This window comes from Odontomachus brunneus, unplaced genomic scaffold (assembly GCF_010583005.1).
Source record: "Odontomachus brunneus isolate Ranch 3 - 2012 unplaced genomic scaffold, Obru_v1 Obru_scaffold_046, whole genome shotgun sequence".
NCBI lineage: Eukaryota > Metazoa > Arthropoda > Insecta > Hymenoptera > Formicidae > Odontomachus > Odontomachus brunneus.
The window spans coordinates 2,089,404-2,112,162 of NW_022639496.1; the positions used below are offsets into that span (position 1 = coordinate 2,089,404).

At 35.4% G+C, this 22,759-nt stretch overlaps 2 protein-coding genes across 6 annotated transcripts in view; one reads left to right on the top strand and one right to left on the bottom strand.

Annotated features, from left to right (window-relative positions):
• Window positions 1–6,624: 6,624 nt before the first annotated feature.
• LOC116844769 (odorant receptor 49b-like) lies at window positions 6,625–13,737 on the bottom strand. The gene is made up of 5 exons (XM_032816780.1): window positions 12,890–13,737; window positions 9,937–10,036; window positions 9,700–9,795; window positions 6,827–6,979; window positions 6,625–6,748 (listed from the first exon to the last, which is right to left on the bottom strand). The coding sequence occupies exons 1-5, from the start codon at window positions 13,735–13,737 to the stop codon at window positions 6,698–6,700; spliced, it is 1,248 nt and encodes a 415-aa protein (XP_032672671.1). The 3' UTR covers window positions 6,625–6,697.
• A 1,422-nt stretch (window positions 13,738–15,159) lies between these two features.
• LOC116844790 (alpha-1,6-mannosyl-glycoprotein 2-beta-N-acetylglucosaminyltransferase) overlaps window positions 15,160–22,759 on the top strand; it is a 47,009-nt gene continuing 39,409 nt past the window's right edge. Inside the window, exons 1-3 of one of the 5 annotated variants that reach the window (XM_032816831.1) lie at window positions 15,160–15,576; window positions 19,968–20,034; window positions 20,494–21,325. The gene's annotated coding sequence lies outside the window, so the exon portion shown is untranslated. Of the gene's footprint in view, window positions 15,577–17,859; window positions 18,139–19,967; window positions 20,035–20,493; window positions 21,326–21,429; window positions 21,545–22,759 lie in introns of those variants that run through there. The other 4 variants (XM_032816829.1, XM_032816830.1, XM_032816840.1 and 1 more) reach the window with 4 other exon arrangements.

Here is a 22,759-nt window from a genome sequence, read left to right on the forward strand (position 1 = left end):
TTTTTTTTTTTTTTTTTTTACAAAGAAATCATGTTCTTTTGGCCCGAAGAGTCGGAGCTCGCATGACTTGCATCGCGAACTTCCGGCCACTGCGATTTTTTCGAGATAGTTTGCCTAATCGAGCGACGTTGCTCGTGGCAACTGGCGATCGATCTCGAAGTACTCTCCCGCTCCATTCGCGAGAAGCTTCAACCGTTCAATCGCGTCATCCCGCAAAATCATTAACCCTCCATCATCCTCCAGCGCGTCTGTCGTGGCGCTCGGACGAACGAAATCGAGCGCGACGCATTTGCGGGGCCATGGACAGCAAAATTATATTTCTGGAAAATATTAGCAGTCCAAACTGATTTTGCAATATTCCTGGCAAAATAATTTGCGGTTAAATATGCTTTCCTGGAAACAGACCGAGTCGATTTGCTCAAAGGAGAGACATGCGTATCGGATGGCAATTTTGGAGTTACATTGAGAGAAAAAATGATTAGTCTAATTAAAGTCATAATTATTTTTTATTGCAAGTACATTTTTTATAGTAAAATGATAGTAGTAACATGCATAAGGTTACTATCATTAACATTATAATAGAATTTAATAAAACAATAACTTTTTGATCGTAATTTATAATAATTATTTATCTATGTGATTATATAGTTACAAATATTAAATATTTTTACCGCATTGTAAGGGTTTCTCCCTCCATCCCTAAGAAACCTAACCTAATTCAACTTATATCACTGCTACGGCCGCATAGCTATAAATATCCTCGGGAAAGGCTGAAGACTTGATGAACTACCCAGATGGACATCAGAACTAGAAGAAAAAAAATATCATTACTGTAAGTGCAATCATTATTTTTACATTATTTCAGTTAATTTCATATAATTTCAGTTGCGCGAGTAAACCTTTTAAACATGTTCATTTTACAATATATAGGACTGTTTCACCCAATTTCACGAAAATCGGAGGTTACACCTTTTCGGAGAACTGAAGCCACAATTTTTAATTTTTCAGGCGGTAGGGGTGCCTTCCACGCGCGAGATGATGTCGATTCACTGGGGCGGCTTGACGCCGATGGATTTCATTAACTCCAAGAGCCCGCGTTTCGTAGAACGTCGAACGAACGAACGAGCGAACGAACGCTGGTGGTATGCGAAGATGACAACGCGCTCGCATCCGGTATCGTCCTGCGGAAATCGTGGAATTTCTTTATTGTGCGCCACCGCATCGAGGGTTCTGGCTCTTCCTTACCGCTCCTTCCAGAAGCGCCTTTCCGCATCTTCTGCCTCCTTTGCCTCTCGCCCTCTCTCTCTCTCTCTCTCTCTCTTTCTCCTGCGCCCTTTTCGACACCCCATCTCTTTGCCCACAGCTTCTCGTACGAGACGCCGTCACCGGCAGATGCTGCTCTCAACCTGTGCTATAATTAATACGGAAGCGAACCTCCCCTGAAAATGCAGTCGTAAGGTTTATTCAATTCGCGCGAAACGTAAGCGCGATCTCCCTTCTGCGCGATGTGATGCAAGGAGGTGTGAAGGAAACGAAGAGTTTGTTGCGTCCTTCGCGTATTGAATGTTGTCGCACCGAATTGAAACTAGGTTCGCACGCACTGTCTGCGTGTCATCTTCTTCGACGGCGATCGTCCTCGTGGAGAAGAGTCGCGGGACTTTCCATCCTTTACGTTTATGTGGGAGTCCTCTCCCGACGCGCTCTCACCGGCCCTAAATAGCGCTTGGTGAAAATTAAGAAACTAGTTCTCGGGGGCGTATCGCCACGGTAACATTTATTCTCCCTGTTCCTCATTTTTATTTATAATCTGTCCGGCGTGGGGCGGTGTACTTTACGAAAAGAATTGGATGGGATCCGGAATTGACCATCGGTCTTGGGAATACTCTCGCCGTCCTCATGAAAGGCAATGAGTCCGCGCGATATCCTACGGCGAATCTACGGGTCTGTCGTTTATCTACCGCATCATTTCACACGTTTTTCCCCCTTCGCTTCCTCCACTCCTGCTCGCAGTCACCCTCGCTTCTTCTCCATCTTTCTCTGCCTTCCAAAAGAGCTTATATATCATCATTTCCATCCTAAATTTCCATATCGTAGGTTAGTGTAAAAACACGGCAATTTTAGTTCACGTTCTTGTGGCTCGTTTAATGAACCGAGTACACAACACACAATCCTATAATACAGCATAAATGTCCGAGGAACGTCTTAGAGACGTCTGAAAGACGTTCTACTTGTTTAGATGCTTTCTGGATGTCTCTAAGACGTATTTTAAGCGTTTATGTTGTTTAGGACACAACACGTTCAATACTAACGAAAGTGAAAGGTACAAAAATAAATATAGAGTGTGAAATCGGACCTTTTGTTGTCTTGATTTCCTCTTTATGTTAGAAGGAGATTTTAGTTCACGTTCTTGTGACTCATCTAATGAACCGAGTACACAACACACAATCCTATAATACAGCATAAATGTCCGAGGAACGTCTTAGAGACGTCTGAAAGATATCCTACTTGTTTAGATACTTTCTGGATGTCTCTAAGACGTATTTTAAGCGTTTATGTTGTTTAGGACACAATACTAACGAAAGTAAAAGGTATAAAAATAAATATAGAGTGTGAAATCGGACCTTTTGTTGCCTTGATTTCCTCTTTATGTTAGAAGGAGAATATACATAGCGTCGAGTTGTATTTGTCGCGTAAATATAGCTTTGTGCGTAAGGCGCGAGTTTCGCTCAGTGACAAAGAGACGGAAATCTTATTGGCCGAAAAGTAAAGAAGCCACGTTTCTGCGAGAAGTTGCTGGGCTCGCTCGTTAGTACAATAATGTTGCATCGAAGACATTCTATTGCCCTCGCTATCGACTATCACGTCTTTCCTTCTTCTCCTGCTTGCTGTTTCGCAAAGTGAGCCTCGAGAACTGTCCTTTTATTGTAACGCATGCTTAATATTTGAGAACTTATATAAAGAAGAAGGAAAGAAAGGAAAGGGGGAAGCACACATAGAACACCGTTGACCTTCTTATCTGACACATTTTTAACGTTGTATTCTTCTGATTTTCATGTCACGTTCAATGCCTACGCATTGATGCCATCGATACGTATGCTGGAGGTCTTGAAATACGGTGTCAGGGATATTCCGAGTCGGAACTTTGGCTGGTATTCACAGTCCGTTCTTAGTTGACAAATAGTCGCAACTTTTCTGGTAGAAATGTATGAAGTTTGCCCAATTATTGTAAAAATACTGTATACGAACTGGGCAAGAACCCGGGAAAAAAAGTTAAAAGCCAGATATAAATTTTGTCAAGATCTGACCAGATATAATCAGATATAATTCAGATATGATTCAGATCTGTCTATATATAATCATACATAATTGTATATATGATTATGTGTGATTATATATGGACAGATCTGAATCATATCTGAATTATATCTGATTATATCTGATCAAATCTTAACAAAATCTATATCTGGCTTTTATCTGAACTTTTTTTTCCTGGGAACTTGACAGAGTTTTACTCGTTTGAAGCAGTTTATTCTATAATATGAGGACCAGTTCTTTTTAAGATATAGTATCAGCAGTATTATTGTAATCTAGTTTTTGTAATGTAGACGTATTACAATGTCTGGAAAATATGAAAAATTTTAAACATATTTGTTTATATTGTTAAAAATGAGTTTAAAATTAGATGAATAATGAGTGACTATTTAGAAAAGTATAGAGTAAGAAAAAAGAAATTGGAGGAAATAAGACGTTTGACAAAATTAAGTATCCTATGACAGAAATAACAAACAAGGTTAGAAACGAAAGTGAGCAAAAGATAAAGTGACCAGACGTCCCGATTTTTCACCCTTTGTCCCGAATTTTTTCTATTCGGGACACCGATTTATCATCATTTTCAATGATTGTCAAATAATTTTCGGATTTTTTACCGCCCTTCTCCCGTCCCTCACTTCCCGTCCTTCACACATTTATGAAGTGTCCCGAATTCAAGGCTGGGAAATCTGATCATCTTACAAAAGACAAATGAGGTATATGTTAATAAAACAGAATTTCATTGAAACATTTTAGATTGTTCTAATGATGATGATATACATGGAACCTGTTATGATAGCTTAGATGCAGAATAATGAAATAATACAACTCCAAGAATTAATAAAAAGACATATGTCGTTTGATAATCGTGAAAAATGTCATGTAAAAGATGAAAAACATGAAAATATATATGATGCAAAAAGATTTCTCCTGCATTATGACTTTTGTTAGCATTAAAAATTTTCAATTAGAAAGCATGCATAAAATACATAAAATAATAAAGTAAAATACTGCTAAAGCAAATATGTTCATTTTATGAGCAGTAGGCTTGATTATTAATCAGTGGAATAGTTTTTGCCCATTTTCTGTTACATTTTGGTTCAGTAAATGAGTTTAGATTTTGTGTATCTCTTGTACAGTAATTGCAGGAAAATCGTTAAGTCTTAATTGAGATTCTAAGTAGTTTTACTCTTTAGCCACTAGACAAAAGTGAACACAGCAACACTTAGCCCGGTAATTGCTCGAAAATTGCATTAAATTTCTATCAAGTTTCGTGAATTTCTAATTATCCGTCAATCTGTATTAGGTTTGTCTGTATTATAAATCTCGCTACTTTATTGTTAAAGAAATACTCGTAATATGAACAAGCTAGTACAGCAATATAAATTCTGCTAAAAACTCGACATATCTGTGTAGAAATGCTTGTTTATTGCAAGTCGAGTAAATTTATTTCTACAGTTACGGCTAGGATATTTCAAACCCTCGAGCAGTTTCGACAGATGTCGCAACATCATTCCCTTGTTATATATTTTATCATATGGCCTTAAGGTCACTTTCGAGCTTCGGTAGTATTCAGCCTCGGATTCGTAATTCATGCCATACATAGCTTTCTTCGAAGCTTCCATCATAGAATAAAGAATACCAGGAAGGAGCATAAAGAGAAAATTCTTTGTTAGAAGTGCGAAGGATGTGACGTAGTGAAAGTGAACTAAATGCGACTATCGATACTGTGGAATCGAAGTAAATGTTATGACGTAATATTGTTTAATTTAATCGAATAGACAAAGGTGCGTAAACGTATTGAAGAGAAAATAATTACAAGTGACTAATTTTATTTCTCTCACCAACATTAGCAAAATATAAATACAATTTTTCGATTATTCTTTTAAAATAAATATTCATTTGCTATATACTTCCAAGATGTTTAAAGTATACTGCCAGACCCCCAGAAATATCATACTAAGAATCATTGATAATTACTTATTTTCAGTATTAAAAATACTGGATAATAAGTAATTATCAATGATTCTTAGTATGATATTTCTATAAGGGACTGTGTTTCCGCTAATATCACTTATGACGTAATTCACGTCATCAAACTGAACCAATGCAACACAATCGATTATCCACGATATATCACAACATGCTCCTTCCTGATATTCTTTATTCAATGGCTCCCTTGAGATGGACAGCGCTCTGTTAACCGTGTTTCTCGAAATGCGACGGGCTAGCAACTCTCGACACGTACGAGCCGAGGGTGCAACGGAAAAAGAAAATGATCGATGCCCGGCTTAAGCCAAGAGTTACATCGAAAGCCTTTCTCTCCCCGACATTTTCTTTGGATTAGTTTCCACGGAGGTTAACGCCTGCCTCGTTACTTTAAGCAATCGTAGCAGAGCTGCGGAGTGTCTCCGAGAGCTAAATCTTCCAACGTTGTCAACGTTACGAATACCGTTCAAAGCTAATCCGGGAAAGAGCCCGTCAAGGCTAATGAGTTCTCCATTTCTGCTCTCGTCATGTATTTGATTCTTTCTTCCACAATAACGCATAGTCGTTAAATATGAATTAATAGCAGTCTTTTAAAGAACTTCCTCAGAAATACAGTCCACTGTACTCCCGATATGTAATCCTTCACAAATAACTTCCACACTGAGAGAAAAATGTATGATATTTGGAACTATAATGGCATAGTAAAAAGATTATAGTTAGGAATATCTTTTTTATAGTAAATGTCACCATAATGTTTATAATATTTACAATATAAGCATAGTATCCTTATAGAAATATCATACTAAGAATCATTGATAATTACTTATTTTCAGTATTAAAAACACTGGATAATAAGTAATTATCAATGATTCTTAGTATGATATTTCTATAAGGGTATAACTGACTCATGTAAAACTTTTACCAAGAATTATAATTATTTGAAATAAAAAACATAGTAAGGTAGCAAATATTAAATGGTAAGAGAAATTAACTATTTTATATAGTCAATACAATTGGAATATTTGGAAAATATGGGTACATGTAACTGTATTCCCAAAGCGTGCTTTACTGTACACATAGAGTAATAAGATGGTGACTATAAATGTGTGTTCATTCTGCTATATCTTCGTGTTTAAATGAACTATAAATATATGTTTGAGGCCAAAACGAACTATAAAATATAGTAAGATTATAGTTATTCCAACTATTTTTTTCTCTCAGTGCAGGGTGATGAAACGTCGATAGAAAGACCACTTGAAAGTTTGTCGCTTTCGTTTGCTTATTTTTACATTCAGCTATCTTTAATACAACTTTCGTAAACATCAACGCTGTAACAATGACGCGCGAGCTTTATTGCAAGGTGTAAAAATACTGAGTCTTAGGTCGATAAAGTCTAACATCAATTTATACTGCGCATCATGGTAAAGAAGGATACTGCGGATGACACCATCTAAAACATGATATCTTATCGTTTATAACGTGTCCATTATTTGATGACTGATTCCCGTGTGTAAGAAGATACACATACCGATGCAAAAGTTTCCAATGATAACGGTATGAAGTAAGCAGATAACTGCGCCGGTTTCTGAGATCTTATCGTAATAATATTTAGAGATCTCTTTAGTCGGTACGGGAAATGATACCACGATGTAAAGTATGACGCTTTCGCTATAGCCTCGCTCTGAAAAATAAACATTCATGCATACACATTATGAACGAACGTATAGTAGTCAAATGTAGACGTGACTTCATTAATGCCCGAACATACATTTACTAGAAAACGTATGTATTCAAAAATATTTGATAATATAGAATTATTATTATTAGGTATTTTTATTTTGAATAATATTAAGCGTTTGCGACAATTTTAGAAAAATTTGATATATAGCATAAAAATATGAATATATAGCATGCTAATTTCAAACATAAAATAAGGCGTCTCATATTTTTCTGAAATTGTTGCAAACGCTTAATATTATCCATATTTTAGGTTATTATTATTTTAGGTATTTTTTACTTAGCCATGTCTCTTTCTATGAGTTGTTGAGTATCCGAAGAATCAGGAATAATGTTCGAAAGCAGTCATGAAAGTTTGATAATTTGAGTTCGTTTATAAGAAATTTTTTGTCCACTCATGTATTACAAATAATCAATCGAAAAGCGATATAGTGAAAGTATATTTAGGATATTTGGGGGTCAATTGTGTACTGACAGAACTTGGTGAAAATGACAAAAGTGAATGAATTTACTAGAAGATTTACAATTTCAGTGATCAATACTTAGTGAATCTGTTTATTTTTGCAATTTTCATCACGTCGTGTTAATATATACATTAATCTCCTGAATATTGGCATAGGGTAGGTATAGCGGGGTAAATTGAATAGCGGGAGAATTTGGATAATATTAAGCGTTTGCAACAATTTCAGAAAAATATGAGACGCCTTGTTTTATGTTTGAAATTAGCATGCTATATATTCATATTTTTATGCTATATATCAAATTTTTCTAAAATTGTCGCAAACGCTTAATATTATTCAAATTCCCCCGCTATTCAATTTACCCCGCTGTACCCTATAAATAGTAGATAGATCTTCCAAGAATCGTTATATAAACGAGAAGAATAGTGGGATTGGAAGAGTATATCATTCTCCTGCTTAATTACACATAACATATGAGCGGACGAAAAACATTAACTTACATGAACTAAACTTCAAATTGTCAAGCTATCGCAGCTGCTTTCGTTTCCGATTCCTTGGATACTCTACAGTTACGATGAATGCATTTGTAGAAAGAAACACAGCTAGTCCAAAATATGTAGTAATTCTAAATCTAGTAAATGTGTGTGTGTTTTGAGTATTAATAAAGCTGCGTGTATAGTCGAGAGCAAACCAATTTGAACTTTTCCTAGTGAAGTTAGTAACTCATCTATACTCAAAAAAATACATATTGTATATTCAAATAAACGTTACTTGTTTTAAGTATTTCATAGGTTTATATATCTGCAAATATATTATAATCTGTAGCTCATCACAAACATCAAACTTGTTCCAAATACATTCTAAATCCTAGTAAGTTTAGCAGTCAAGAACATTAAATTAAAACAAAAAAATTCAGTTTACTTATTGCATAGAGACGGATCAACTGTTCAATAAAATTTTGTTTATTATTCTTGTAAAAAGAATAAATTCTTCTTTTGAATTCATTACAATAAGCTTTCACGCAATCAGAAGTAAGCAGAAGAAGAATAAGAATGTTAAGAAAAATAAGTTAATATATAAAATTAATATTAAAAGAAGTTAATATATAAAATTATAATAAATTTATATACACACAAAGAGTCTCCCCAAACTATTCGCTATCACATATGAGTGGATGATCTTCTAATAAAAACACGTATGTACGAAACATTAAGCTGTCAAAATGTCACTTCTGTTTTGAACATCCCGCTTACTGAATGTATCAACAGTCATGGAAAACAATCAGCTAGAAACGCACGACTGATCGAAACTTTCTGTACATACATGAAGAAAATATTGTAGTAAAAATAACAATAAAATTTGTTGGAAAATTTGCCAATTTGAAATATTTGACATTTACTACAAAATTATTATAATTACTTAAATTACTTATAAATTACTGTACAAAAAAATAATTCTGGTTGTTTTATTTCCTGTAATGTCTTATTCTAAACAAAATCTTTCATTTTTTTTAATGAAGTGGACTATTAATCGAAAATCAATTAGATGTTATTTTAATTTTTTTTTAGTTTAAAATGTGTTGAATATGTTTAATATGTTCACTTATAGAATATCCTCTTACACACGATACGCGACAAACGAAGCATATACTGTAAATAAAAAACGAAAGTCTTCTAACTTTAAGAATATTGTGTGCTTAGAATGTTTTCCTTTTCGATTTGGAAAGATTCTCTTGAAGCTACAACGTAAGAGGATTTCTCTAAGAATGAGATTATATTTCTTTCTGGATAAACGCATTTTCTTTTCTCATAATACACGGAATAATTATAAATTATTAAATTTAATGTTTTTCTTAATCAGAGAAGAAATCACCGAGAAACATCTTATTGTTATTTTTTTAAATATTATTTGATTAAATAAAGTCGAGAAAGTTATAATACTACGCTTAATGTAATTTTTACTACAATATTTTCTTCTATAATATGATATAGATATAATTAATATAACTATATAGTGTGTAGATATAACAATACAAAGAGAAAGATTGTTCACTTTAAAAGTTTCAAAGATTTTTCCAAAGTTTTGCAAGCTTTTTTAAAACTTTAAATAATCTGAAACTAAAAAGTCCAAGTGCTTTTTAATTGTTTTATTCATGTTTTTAGCTAGAATTGCTAAAAACTGCATTCAAAGAAAGCTTACGTACCTCGGTGCGCAGAACGTCTGCGGGCCAGTTACACAAAAACAGTTGGATTACTGCGATTGCCACTTGTGATATATACTTAAATTTATCCGGATCATCCTACAATCGTTATACAAATAATAACATATTTGTAGGATTTACTTGGAATATAAATAAATTTAGTTTCCATGTTTTCTCATAATAGCTACAATTAATTAAGTGATAATAAATGACACATTGACAATTCTTGATTTTCCTTACCCCCGCTAATTTAAATCCTACAAGGGAAATGTTGTACGTACTGGGGATCAATTGCATTAGGAAGATACCACCAGTTAGCTTTCCGACTTCTCTGTGAAATCTATTTGCACAATGTTATTTGTTCGTTAAAAAAGTCAATCAAATAAAATGTGCGAGACAGGAGACTTGTTGCATCGTTTAAAAAGTTTTCAAAATCTTAATCAAAATTCAAAATACTTCGTAACATTTTAATTATTAATATTCTGTTATGAAATATGTGATATAAGTCTACATTACATATTAATGAAAATATTGTATAAATAAGAAAATGAAAAACGAAATAATAGAACAGCAACTGTTTCTGTGAAACTTCTTTTTCTTCATAGAAAGCTTGATAATCTCTTATAAAAATTTATGAATGACAAACAAAAATATATTCTTAACATGCAATAAATTCTTTAGATGATATCATAGCCGATTTATATTTTCCCAAAAATTGCAGCTACAATAGCCTGCCGAAATTTACCTTACAGAATAATATTTTTTCTTAAACACATTTATTTTAATAACTTTGATTTGAGAAATTATTTCTAAAGTCGATTATGATAACATCTAAATAATTTATTGATTAATAATATATCTTCTCTTTTTTCCCAAAAAAGATTAAATTGTCAACAAAGTTATGATAGTTCAAAGTACCCCGGAAACAGCATGTTTCAACAAATAGGAGAAACCGGAGCTAAATGGTCTATATTTTAAAATTTCGAAGTTACATTTTCTAAGGCAACTAACTGTTGTAACTTGTTGTATGTATTGTATATATATGATAGAAGCAATCTTCTTCTTTGTATTAATATCTATTACAACCCGGTTAATCATATATTTTGTTTTGTAATAATCAAAATACGAACATATAGCAATAGTCATTTTGTCTTGGTACTAGGTTCAGTAGCGCAGGATAAAGAAGACCATATACATCCTGATTATTCCCAGAGTCTCTGCGAAAGGTCTCTTCACAGTCCTCTTGCCTAGAGACCCTATAGTAAAAATCTGGACAGTCTTGTCTTGTATTTTATTGGTGTCGACAAAATATGGCGGAACCAATAAGGTGTTCGGAAATTATACTGGATGTGCGGTATTATTCAACTAGTAAGAATAGAAGAATTGATTAAAATAAGGAAACAAATTTGATGTTAACAGTTTTATTTACATAAAAATGCAATACAAAATAATATAATGTCATTTAATAGTAGAATGCATCGCCATAGTTTTACTACTGAAAATTTTATTTTTTAATCGCCCTTTCTTGCAATTAAGTTTTATGCGAAATTGAAATCTCATCGAAAAACCTTTCTCCGTACTACTAAAAAAATTAGGTACGCAGCAGCCAGGCATTTTCTATAAAATTGTATGCAACTTGTAAATATAAAATACAGTATTAAAGGTTAGGAATTGATTTTTATAACAGCATGCATTTATAATACTTTTTTTCTATATATTTTACTTCATTACAATATTATATTATAAATTACCTGTTTTACTTGTTTGATATTTTATTATTTAATATAAGATTCACAAGATTTTTTTTCTTTGAATCACATCTATCTATGTCATATCATCACTGTTTTTGTTTTACGACGCCATGTTTTGTCGAACTAGAAAGACTGTCCAGACTCTTACTATAGGGTCTCTACTCCTGCCAGCCCTTAACCAGTTAGCTGTGTTGCCCTCTTTTAAAAGTGTGTACCTAAATTGTGTTGCATGACAAATATATTCGTCATACACAGCTAACTGATTAATTATGGGCCAACTTTACCTCATCCGCCCATATGCTCTATTTCGATCATTTTATGAATAAAAATTGTATTTATTACCAAAAATAGTATATCATATACTTTCAAGAAATTTCATTCTAGCTAATAACACACCTCTTAATTTGATTCAGTCACGAATATTAATACAAAGAGACACAAGAGAAAAAATTTACTATTACTAATAGTTTTTGTCTATTTCTTTACTGTAATATTATTCCGGTTTTAATAAAATTCAGAGAATATATGTTCTAATAACCATTTCGCCATTTTGTATCCACTATTCCTTTTAACCCCTTGAATGCGGAGACCTACTTTGAGCCCTAAGTGGGCCCAAAGTACGCAGCATTAAATAATAAGTGAAATGTAACAAACATACACATAAAAGGTTTTCGAGGTCGCTGAATAAGAATCTGTTGTTAAAATTGATAAATTCAAAATGACGGATCTAGTATGGTAGACCGCATGATGGAAACTTTTCCAAAATTGTAACGTAGTAGCTAAATTTGAACAACAAATGCGTGCTCAGCAAGCAAAAATACATAAAAATAACTATTCGTACTTATGTAATTGAACAAAATTTGTAAATTGTTGTCTAATATAATGATGCAAATATACATAATTTGTTTCAATCAAATATATAAATAAAATATAATTGATAATTTTTTTCTTTCTTTACAACATAAATATGATAAATAATACTAATTTACTGATATATGTAGGCATTTATATTAAACAAATTTTAAAAATTTCATGACACCTACACAGAGAAAACGATTTATTGAATCAAATAAATATTTCTTTGGAATAGTCCAAACAAATTATTTGGTTGACACAACAAAAATATTTCTTTGGAACTAAGCCGCAAATAAATATTTTTGTTGCGTCAAACAAAATTTTGGTCGATCAATCAAAAAATTCGTTTGGACTATTCTAAAAAAGTGTTTATTTGATTCAACCAAATCGTTCTCTCTATACATGTCATACGCACTGCGGGCCCATCTCGCTCATCACGTATATGTGTCATACGCACTCAAGGGGTTAAGATAAATACCAAGAGAAGTACATAAACAACATACCCCTGAGGTCATTTAGCCCCGGTTTCCCCTATTGGATTGTATACGGAAGCCTGAAATTGTCTTTCGTGGTCCATACACACTTACTCAAACATAGTTTGATGATAACGTACGCAAGCTTCAAGATCAATCACCGTGCGATTACTTCTCAACGCACCTTCTTCTTCATTCGTTACCTCGAGGAACCCCCTGCCAGCTTGACATGCCTTCTCCGTCCTTTGCAGTTTGCATACTGCGGGGTCGCTCTCGCACAGACGTTGAATTCGCGAATTTAGGACCTTGAAGTGGCCGCTCATAGTCAAGACGAGCACTGGACCGATGGTGTCCGCAGCGGCGCAGGTGAGGCCGACGTTCGTCATACTGCACAACTGCATGGCGTACATTATCTCGTAATAAGGTGTACGGTGAACCTCAAACGGACATGCGTAGGGCAAGGTCCTAATAACAGTGATGTTCGCCGAATCACTGTGTTGTCCTATAAACAGACTCGCCACAGCGTAGAAGAAGATCGTGAAGGCGCAGCCGAACAAATAGTAATAGGTGAGACGTCGCGTCGCCCTCACGCGATCGCGCACGCACCTCTGCTCGCTCGCGCTCAGCGTCAGCCAGAGCTCCTCGGACAGGTTTAGCAATCGGTGGAATCTGCTTCGGAACAATAAGAGAATCGTGAATCGCATCTGTCCACCCACGATGGACAGTATCATCGCGAACGACTCCATCCAGGTGTCGAGGTGGACGGTGTACAGGATGAACTCGAGAGTATACACGACCGAGTACGTCAATATGCAACTGTAAGCGACCACGCTCAGCACGTTTTGCAAATTTCGCAACCGCTGAACGTTCTTCGCGTCTCCTTCACAGGGCACCACACCAGAAAACCGCAGCAGGGCCATGTTCACGCGGATGACACTCGCGAACGACTTGTCCGACACCATTTTTACTTATCCCACGTTGAATCGAAGACTGACAAACGATCGAAATGGATTGATAGATTGATTGTACAGAGGTATGAAAATTATTAGAATAATTTTGACTTTTTTTATTCATTTTCTCTAATTGTTCCTTTCAATAAGTACCCAATTTCAGGAAATATGTTCAATTTGTTATCAATATTCCTTATATGTTTAAAATGATTATAGGTTTGTATTACATATTATACGACTAAATTATAAATAATGACGGATATATCTCTTATATGTTATATCACATTCTATTATAAGATATATTTTGCGCGTAAAAGTAAATTTTTATATAGGAAATAGTGGGTTATATATTACTTGTACACTAAGAACAGTATGAAAATTTAACAAGTTTGAAAATTTATTTTGTAAAGTTTATTTCTATAAAATAATCCGTAGTTATTTACATAATTTAGTCGTACAATATGTAATACAAACTTGTAATCATTTCAAACCTAGTAAGGAATATTGATAACAAATTGTAGTATTTTCTAAAATTAGGCGTTTATTGAAAAGAACAATTAGAGAAAATTGATAAAGAAAACAAAATTACTCCAATTAAAATACTTCAATTGAAATTGAATATAAAATTTTATCCCACGTTGAATCGAAGACTGACAAACGATCAAAATGGATTGATAGATTGATTGTATAGAGGTGTGAAAATTATTAGAATAATTTTGACTTTTCTTATTCATTTTCTCTAATTGTTCCTTTCAATAAGTACCCAATTTCAGGAAATATGTTCAATATTCCTTATATGTTTAAAATGATTATAGGTTTGTATTACATATTGTACGACTAAATTATAAATAATGACGGATATATCTCTCATACGTTATATCACATTCTATTATAAGATATATTTTGCATGTAAAAGTAAATTTTTATATAGGAAATAGTGGGTTATATATTACTTGTACACTAAGAAAAGTATGAAAATTTAACAAGTTTGAAAATTTATTTTGTAAAGTTTATTTCTATGAAATAATCCGTAGTTATTTACATAATTTAGTCGTACAATATGTAATACAAACTTGTAATCATTTCAAACCTAGTAAGGAATATTGATAACAAATTGTAGTATTTTCTGAAATTAGGCGTTTATTGAAAAGAACAATTAGAAAAAATTGATAAAGAAAACAATATTAAAATACTTTAATTAAAATTGAATATAAAATTTTATCCCACGTTGAATCGAAGACTGACAAACGATCGAAATAGATTGATAGATTAATAGATGTGTCGTTCCTTGAGCGCGTCAAGATGATCAGATCAGTCACGATGGAACGTCGTGTTTCTTTAATCCTGGGGATTACGGACGCTCGCGGGATCGTCGGTGGCTTGTCGGCGCGGGAAGCCTATAAGATTTGCACCTGCGCGATTCGCACTTACTTTCGTGCGAGTCTCTACGCGACGGGTACTTCGATGAATGTTTTAAACTCGCTAAAAGATTTCGCGTGCTTGGCGTCGTTTCCCTTATTCACGTACCGCACGATATCGATCTATGCTCGCTATTATGAATGCGAAACTACACGTGGGACATCAAGAGCTAGATAGTAGCGCGCATCCTGTAATTATTTCCGAAATAAACTTCCCTGACGGAAAAGATCTCCGGTAATGCAGTGAATTTCGACAAGTTCACCTTGGCACGCTGCTAAAAACTCTTCCCAGCGCGGAAAGCTACCCAGCTGACGAATGAATAATTGGTCACGGATCTCTAATTCCTCCCCAAGTTGCGATACCGTGACGAAGCAGCACGCAATTGCACTAGGATAGAGGGAAGGATAAAGGGTTAAACACAGGTCTTCCATGGTGAGTATGGAAATAGAAAAAAGATTGTCGTGGATACGATGGAAGCTCTGAAAGGTTATTGCACTTAATTTGTGTCTCAAGAATTCTCTTGTTTTCACGATATTCTTATTCTATTATTATCGGCACACTACCGATTAATATCAGTCATTTAGGATCGATTTTTTTCATTGATAATTTAAACTTAGATTTCCACTTAAACTCTGTTTAAACAAAACAAACGTATTGTTATAATAGAACTTGAATCCAAGTTTAAACTGCTACTGAAAAATCGCCTCTAAGAGTTAACTTTTTCAATAGTAGTTTAACTCTTTTGTACTTCGGTCTTTCTCAGAAAATATGTTTCACATTGAAACAATTATAAAAGTTTTTGGGAATGCTAATTCTAAAATTACCTATCAAAATTTCAATTCAAAATGACACCTGTGAAAAGCTTAAATATTAATAGAGGAGACCGGGGCTATATGGCCTCAGGCGTATGTTGCTCATGTACATTTTTTTAGTACTTATCTTGAAAAAGATAATGGGTACAAAATTGCAAAAAGATCTTTTAGAATATAAATACTTTTCTCTGAATTTCATTAAAATTGAGGTAATACAGTTATAAGAAATAGGAAAAACTGATTTGATAATAGAAAAGCAAATTTTCAAGCTTCTCGAAATTTTCTATTAATATTTTCCATCGTGACTGAATAAAATTAAGCGATATGTTACTAGCTAGAATGAAATTTCTTGTAAGTATGATTACTGTTTCTAGTAATAAATGCAATTTTGAGTTATTAAATGATTGAAATAGAGCATATTGGCGGACAAGGTAAAGTTGACTTATAATTAAGCAGGAGAGCTGTTACGATCTCTTACGGAAACTCTGGAACTTCTAATCAGAATATATATTTTATATGTGGCTTCACCCTGCACTACTGAACCTGGTAGGCAAGGCAAGATAGCTATGTTGCTGTATGTTCATATTTTGATTATTATAAAATACAATATACGGTTAACAAGATCGTAGTGGACATTAATACATACAAAAAAGTTGCCTTTATCATGTTTATATAGCCAGTTACAACAATTAATTGCCTGAAAAGTTGTAGCTTTGAAATTTTTAAATATAGGACATCTAGCCCCGGTCTCTCCTATACTTAAAATATGAACTTGAAGTTTTTTCTGATCACTAATTACAAATAGAATGTACAAATTTAAATTTAAAATAACAGTCTCTTAGCGTCTACAAGGAATTTCACACACACGTATTTTTACGTAAAAATCTACTATTGATGTTATTGATGGTTGCCAATATAATTATACTATTATATAATTTTTATAGATATAACAGTGTCCATTTACCAACAAAACGCGATTCTCTCTTTTATAAATTCACTGAACGAAACAGAGAAACGTCTGAAGAGATGTTGCCAATAAATTAGCTAAAAGTTGAATTTTTTGAAAAGCTTAAATAACTAAATTTTATCAAATACATTGAATTTACAAGTATACTTATTTTTTATATATACACTTAATTTTTCTTTTTAAAACATATCAAAGTAGATATATGTGTTAAAGTTATGTTCTTTTTTGTAAGTGGGACATATGTATATGTGTCTCTCAGATGCAAAAGGATTGAGCTAAGATTTAAGTTTATACTCTTTTTAAATACATCAAATATCACATTATTGAAATAGAGTTTAAGGAAGTACTCTACTTTGTTGGATCAGAAAAATATCTTTAAATCTTTCTTAGCTTAATTACCTTTACAAAAGATATGGCCATTCTTTCGGAGTCCTTTTTAACTTTTTAAAAAAAGTTGTTTTGCAGTGACCACTGCTACTCGTATCTGAAATAAAAAATTCAAAACGATTTATTTAATATATTAAACTATCTAGTTCTTGAATGAACATTTCTTCGAAATATTGATTTGGGACAAAATGACGGACGTTTAAAGTTAGATTTGATTTTCGATAAAAAAATTGCTCGTTTTCCATCAATAAAAAAAACTATGCATCGAAAATTCTTTGTTCAAGGACTACTTTTTATATCTAAAATAAGCTTGCAAAATTTGATATAAATCGATGCAGTAGTTTTCGAGATATCTTGGTCACCGATTTTGAAAATGTGATTTTGAGAAAAATGCGTTTAAAGTTTCAAGGTATACGCCTAAATAAAATGTTCATTTTTAACTTGCATAAACCTAGATAATACGATGTCCAAAATTGGGATGTAAGATGTCTTTAAGACGTCTTTAAGACGACTTAAAGACACCTTATATCTCGACGTCTTAAAAATATTTTATGTCCCAGTTTTAGACATGTATGCTGTCTGGGAAGTCATCTATTCCAGACTCATATAGTAAGTTTTCTGAAGAAGTTGTAGTCCCCAAAACATCAATTTAGTGCTGCCGACAAAGCATTCTTCCTTCCCGGGTAGTCTGATACGCTCAGCGGTCGACCGTCTTAATGCAGACTGCATCTTCTGTCGCCAATATATAAATGGATCTTTGGGCTATTGTATATCCTCATGGTCTCGAACATTTGTAATAATGCTCAGGAATCATCGTTAAACACGCAGGTAGAAATGTGCGCAGTAAGTTCAACGATATGCAATCCATTTGGTATACTTTTTGGACTGATTTTCCATATCAGTTGATTATAATTGGTCTCATTGCTATTTTGATTAAAACAGTCATCTTTCTAATAATTCTACTTTAAGATCCTCGTATATTGGTCTAATAGTATTCAAAATATATTGGTTTAATAATATTCAAAATATTTTCAGATAAAGCATTGTAATCGTATTTATGAGAGACAAGTTCGCCGCTTGCAAAAGCGTGCTATTTTCTTTTTCATACTCTTGATTTCTGAACATTTTTCGTCTCTCGTAACTCTCTGGAATCTTTTTGTCGATTCATAGTAAATTCGAAATCAAAGAATTATTGCAATAATTAATAATCATTATATGTATAATAAGTAATATATTAAATATTATATATTATATTAGAAACGAACGTTCTATCGCACAGCTCGATGTCAACTGCTATAATATATATGTAACGGTATTTGGACTTCGTTCACCCTAAACCCGAAAACTCTTTGTATTTACCACTACAAATGCACAGGGAACCTTTCCTAATACAAGTATATCTTAACAGTATATAATATATGACCCATAAATAAGATAGAAAAGGGCAGCTTGTGTTCCGTGTGGCACTGCTGCATTATACCTGTTCCAAAGCATACTTTAAACACCTATAACTCCGTCAATTTTTTTAGGGTCGATTTTTCCAACCTCTTGGTAAGCTACCTAATAGTTAAATCTCTATAAAATATGTGTCTGTCTCTGTCTAATTTGAAGAAAAAACGAAGACAGATATATGATTTAACTGTCAGGTAGCTTACCAAGAGATTGGAACAATTGGCCCTTAATCGGTTTAACTTTCAAGAAATATTCTCCAGATGTTATACTTACAGAAAATGTCAGAACCCAAAACTCGATTTTTTTAATTGGAAATTGGTAGTTCTTACTGGATGTGATTCCTTAAAGGAAACACGCGATTCAATAACAAAATTAAAGAGTCTCTGATGCTAAAATTGATAATAAAGAGAATAGGAATTCTGTATAACATATCAAATAAGTTTGTGTCACTCATTAAAATAAAATATTAAAAAAGATTAAGTTTATGTAATTATTCTTACTTCCAGAAATTAAATTTTCTGCTGTCAAAGTTAAAATTGTCAAGATAACTGCATGATTTTTGTTATAATCTTTTATAATCTTGATATTCTTACTAACAAACGATAAAATATCGATATATAGTTTGCGGCATGCAACTTCGAAATTTTTATCAAACGAGACCACGAGTGATATTCGTACTTATCTAACGAACTATGTCATGGTTTGCACACTGGATAGATAAAGACTAGATAGCTGACGTGATTTGCTCAGCAAGTAACAGCTCGACGTGAACAAAAGTTTCCTATGATAAAACGTTGGTTGAATAAAAAATCGAAAAAGGATACTTTATTAAGAGCGTAGTTGTGAATAACAATTTAAGATAATGATATTCCTTGAGTTTTAGGATTTAGCATGAAAAAGTACTAAAGAGACGCAATAAAATCTTTAATGAAAAAGAAAATGGAAAATAAATATTGAAGAAAACTGAATAAGATTTTGCGGTAGAATCAAATCCATAGTTCAAAGACATAATGTTATTTACAATTTTTTCTTTTATTATTATTAAACGGATTTATTACTGACCCGGCGGCGGTAAAATAGTTCGCGTAAGTTTCACAAGACGCAAAGTAGCCTTCCTAGATGGCAGCATAATAGTCTAAAATGTACAATACGTTTATAAAAATTTTTAAACGATATAAAATAATAACATTTCTTTCTTTCTTCAGGATTCGTGTAAAGATGATAGTCGAGAAAAGAAAGTACGGGGAGAACAGTATACAAAATAGGGCAATGGTGAGTGCTTGAAACAATTTAGCTCTTTATTTATCCAATTTTGAACTACATTCCTCAAGTAAAATTTAATAAAAGACACTTCTGCAATGGAAACTCATTGCATAGATACTAACAATATTAATAGAAGCGTTGGCGTGAATCCGTAAAAGTATATGACAGAACTGAAGAGTTTATTTCCAAACCGTCTCAAACCCCCTTCCCCTTCGCGCATTCTTAAAAATAGAGATTACGTATTCCAAAGCTGCCTGCAGTCTCCGCTGCCTTCTACTCGTTTAGGCCTGTATTCACAGCGCGTCCGAATGTGCAGAAATCAGAATGTGAGGCTCGATCTCCCAATCGCGTACGAGGATTCGACCTTAACTTGAAACAATCTTGAAACCCGACCTCTTTCAATTTTAATAGTTTAACCTATTAGATGCCATGATGCTTACTTGAGAATTTTTTATTTTTTTCTTCTAGTCTCTACGCGTCAGAAAATTCAGAAAAAAAAACTGCAAAAAAGGAATTTGGCAGTTAAGGGATCAATACAAATCACACCAATCCTTCCCTTTCTGCCTGCTCGAAGCGCGAACGACGCGACTCCAGCGGCGTGGTAAGCAAAACTCCCGAACGAGTCAAAGGGCATCGTGCACATCGATATTGCCGAACGTCGTTCGTTACAGGTACAAACCAGCAGCCAGCATCGTCGAGCTACCCTGCGCGCTTACAACCCCGTTAGCGAGGTTTCAAGAGAGGCGACTACACCCGACGTCCACGTCGGTCCGGCGCGCGCATTTGGCTGAATATGGTGGCGGATCGTTTGAGCCAATTGCGGGGAAAGAACGTGGGAGTGTCGGGTCCCCCCACCACCGCCGCGAGGGGCGCAAGGGTGAGGGAGCAGATGTCTCGAGGGTGAGTTCGCGCTCCGAGGGACTCGCACGCGTGCCGCGTGACGCGAGTGACGGCCGTTGCGCCGGTGAGAGCGAGAAACGCGCGAAGCGTAGCGCGCGTGTATCTCGCGCTCCGCTAATAGACGCACACGCGCGCCCAGCGGCGCAGTGTGCGCGCCGCGTGTGTGTGTGAGCGCGTGTGTGTGTGTGTTTTGCGTGTGCATGTGGATACGTGCGTACGTACGCGCGTCTGGTGCATGGCAGATATAAACGTCCCTCATCGGCACCGTCACCACCATCATCACCGTCATCGTCATCGGCGGCTGGTGTCGCTGAGCGCCGCCGAACAGCCACCGGAACGATCTCCCCGGAAGCTGCGCGATCGCCGATTCACCGTGGCCGAGCGGAGTGCCGGGCGTTAGGTGAGTAAATAAAGGACAATACAATATTTCCGGCGCTCGTCATCAGCGGCAGCACGGGAGAGAGGGAGAGAGAGAGAGAGAGAGGCAGAAAGAGAGATTGAGAGAGAAAGAGAGAGTTCATACACTGCGGGGCGGTTTCGACGACTCAGACACAACGTGAGCGAAATAGTAGTGTCGGCCCACGCTGCTTTTCCGGGGAAATTCAACTTCCACGCCGAGGTAAGAATAGAATTCTTCAGGTAAAAAGGTAGGCACGAGGGCGAAGGTAAGGGACGGTTTTATCGCGCGCCGAAAGGGACAGTCATCCCTGTGATAAAGATGGAGATAGCTCTCGTGTTCCGTGAAACGTGCAGTACCTGAGACACGGAGAGCCCTCGGCTTACCCTCCGTGCCCGCGTGTAAAACCACCACGACATCCTACCGATCGATTCTCACGCTGCTTTCGTCCTGCTCTCGTTCTCTATCCCATCTGCATTCCCTCGTCCCGACGCGCTCACGCAGCGAGCCCGATGTTCCTTCGGGTAATCGCCGCGAGCCTGTCCCTTCCGGAGCGCGGCATTGGTAGCACGCGTTCAGCGTTAAATGCGATTATACGGTAATGGGTATATGCTGTGCGCTGGCGGCCGCGTCTACCTGCACCCCCTGCGCGCCGAATGGGGCAGGCGCGTGTCTGGGGCCTGGAGGGAAAATAGACGATAACAAACGGAGTGCAAAAAGTGCAGCAGAAACGAGCAGAAACCGAAATATCGCAGCAGCGAATCGATAGCATCGATGCGCGCTCCAAGCGCGAATGCAGTGCGTGACTTTTAAATTGCCACGCGCTCACGACGCCTGGACACTTTTTAATGTCCGTGAATATAAGTCGCGATGTCGGCGAGTCTCGACGTAGCATTCGACGTTGAGTGCAGCCGAACGTGTCGACGTGGACTTTTAAATGCGATGTCTGATGACACGCGACGATAACAATAAACGCAGCAACAACGTTCCGCGTCGCAAGTAGATCCCAGGATGTTGACAATCGAATTACGTCGAGTATATGTGGTCTTTGAACTCAATCACGTATCGACTGCGATCGACGGTGACATTGAACGCGATCGTCACGGATTATGCGCTACAAATGAGACGCAATGGCAGTCAGCTGTATACTGTTCGTTGTTTCCAACGCAAACGCACTAAATGCAGAACACTGAAGACAGGCCGCCCCAGACGCCCACAAATCGCGCGGCTCCAGTTACGGATGATAATGTCTGTACGGCTGCTGCATTACGTATCAGCAACGGTGTGAGAGCGAGTGCAAGGCTTGGTCTACAATATGCGGAGTAAGCTTGGAGATTGTCCAATCATAGTCGATTATTATGAGAATAATCGTCTATGATTGGCCAATTTTTACGGCTTACTTCTTACTCCAAGCTTAGACCGCATATTGTAGACCAA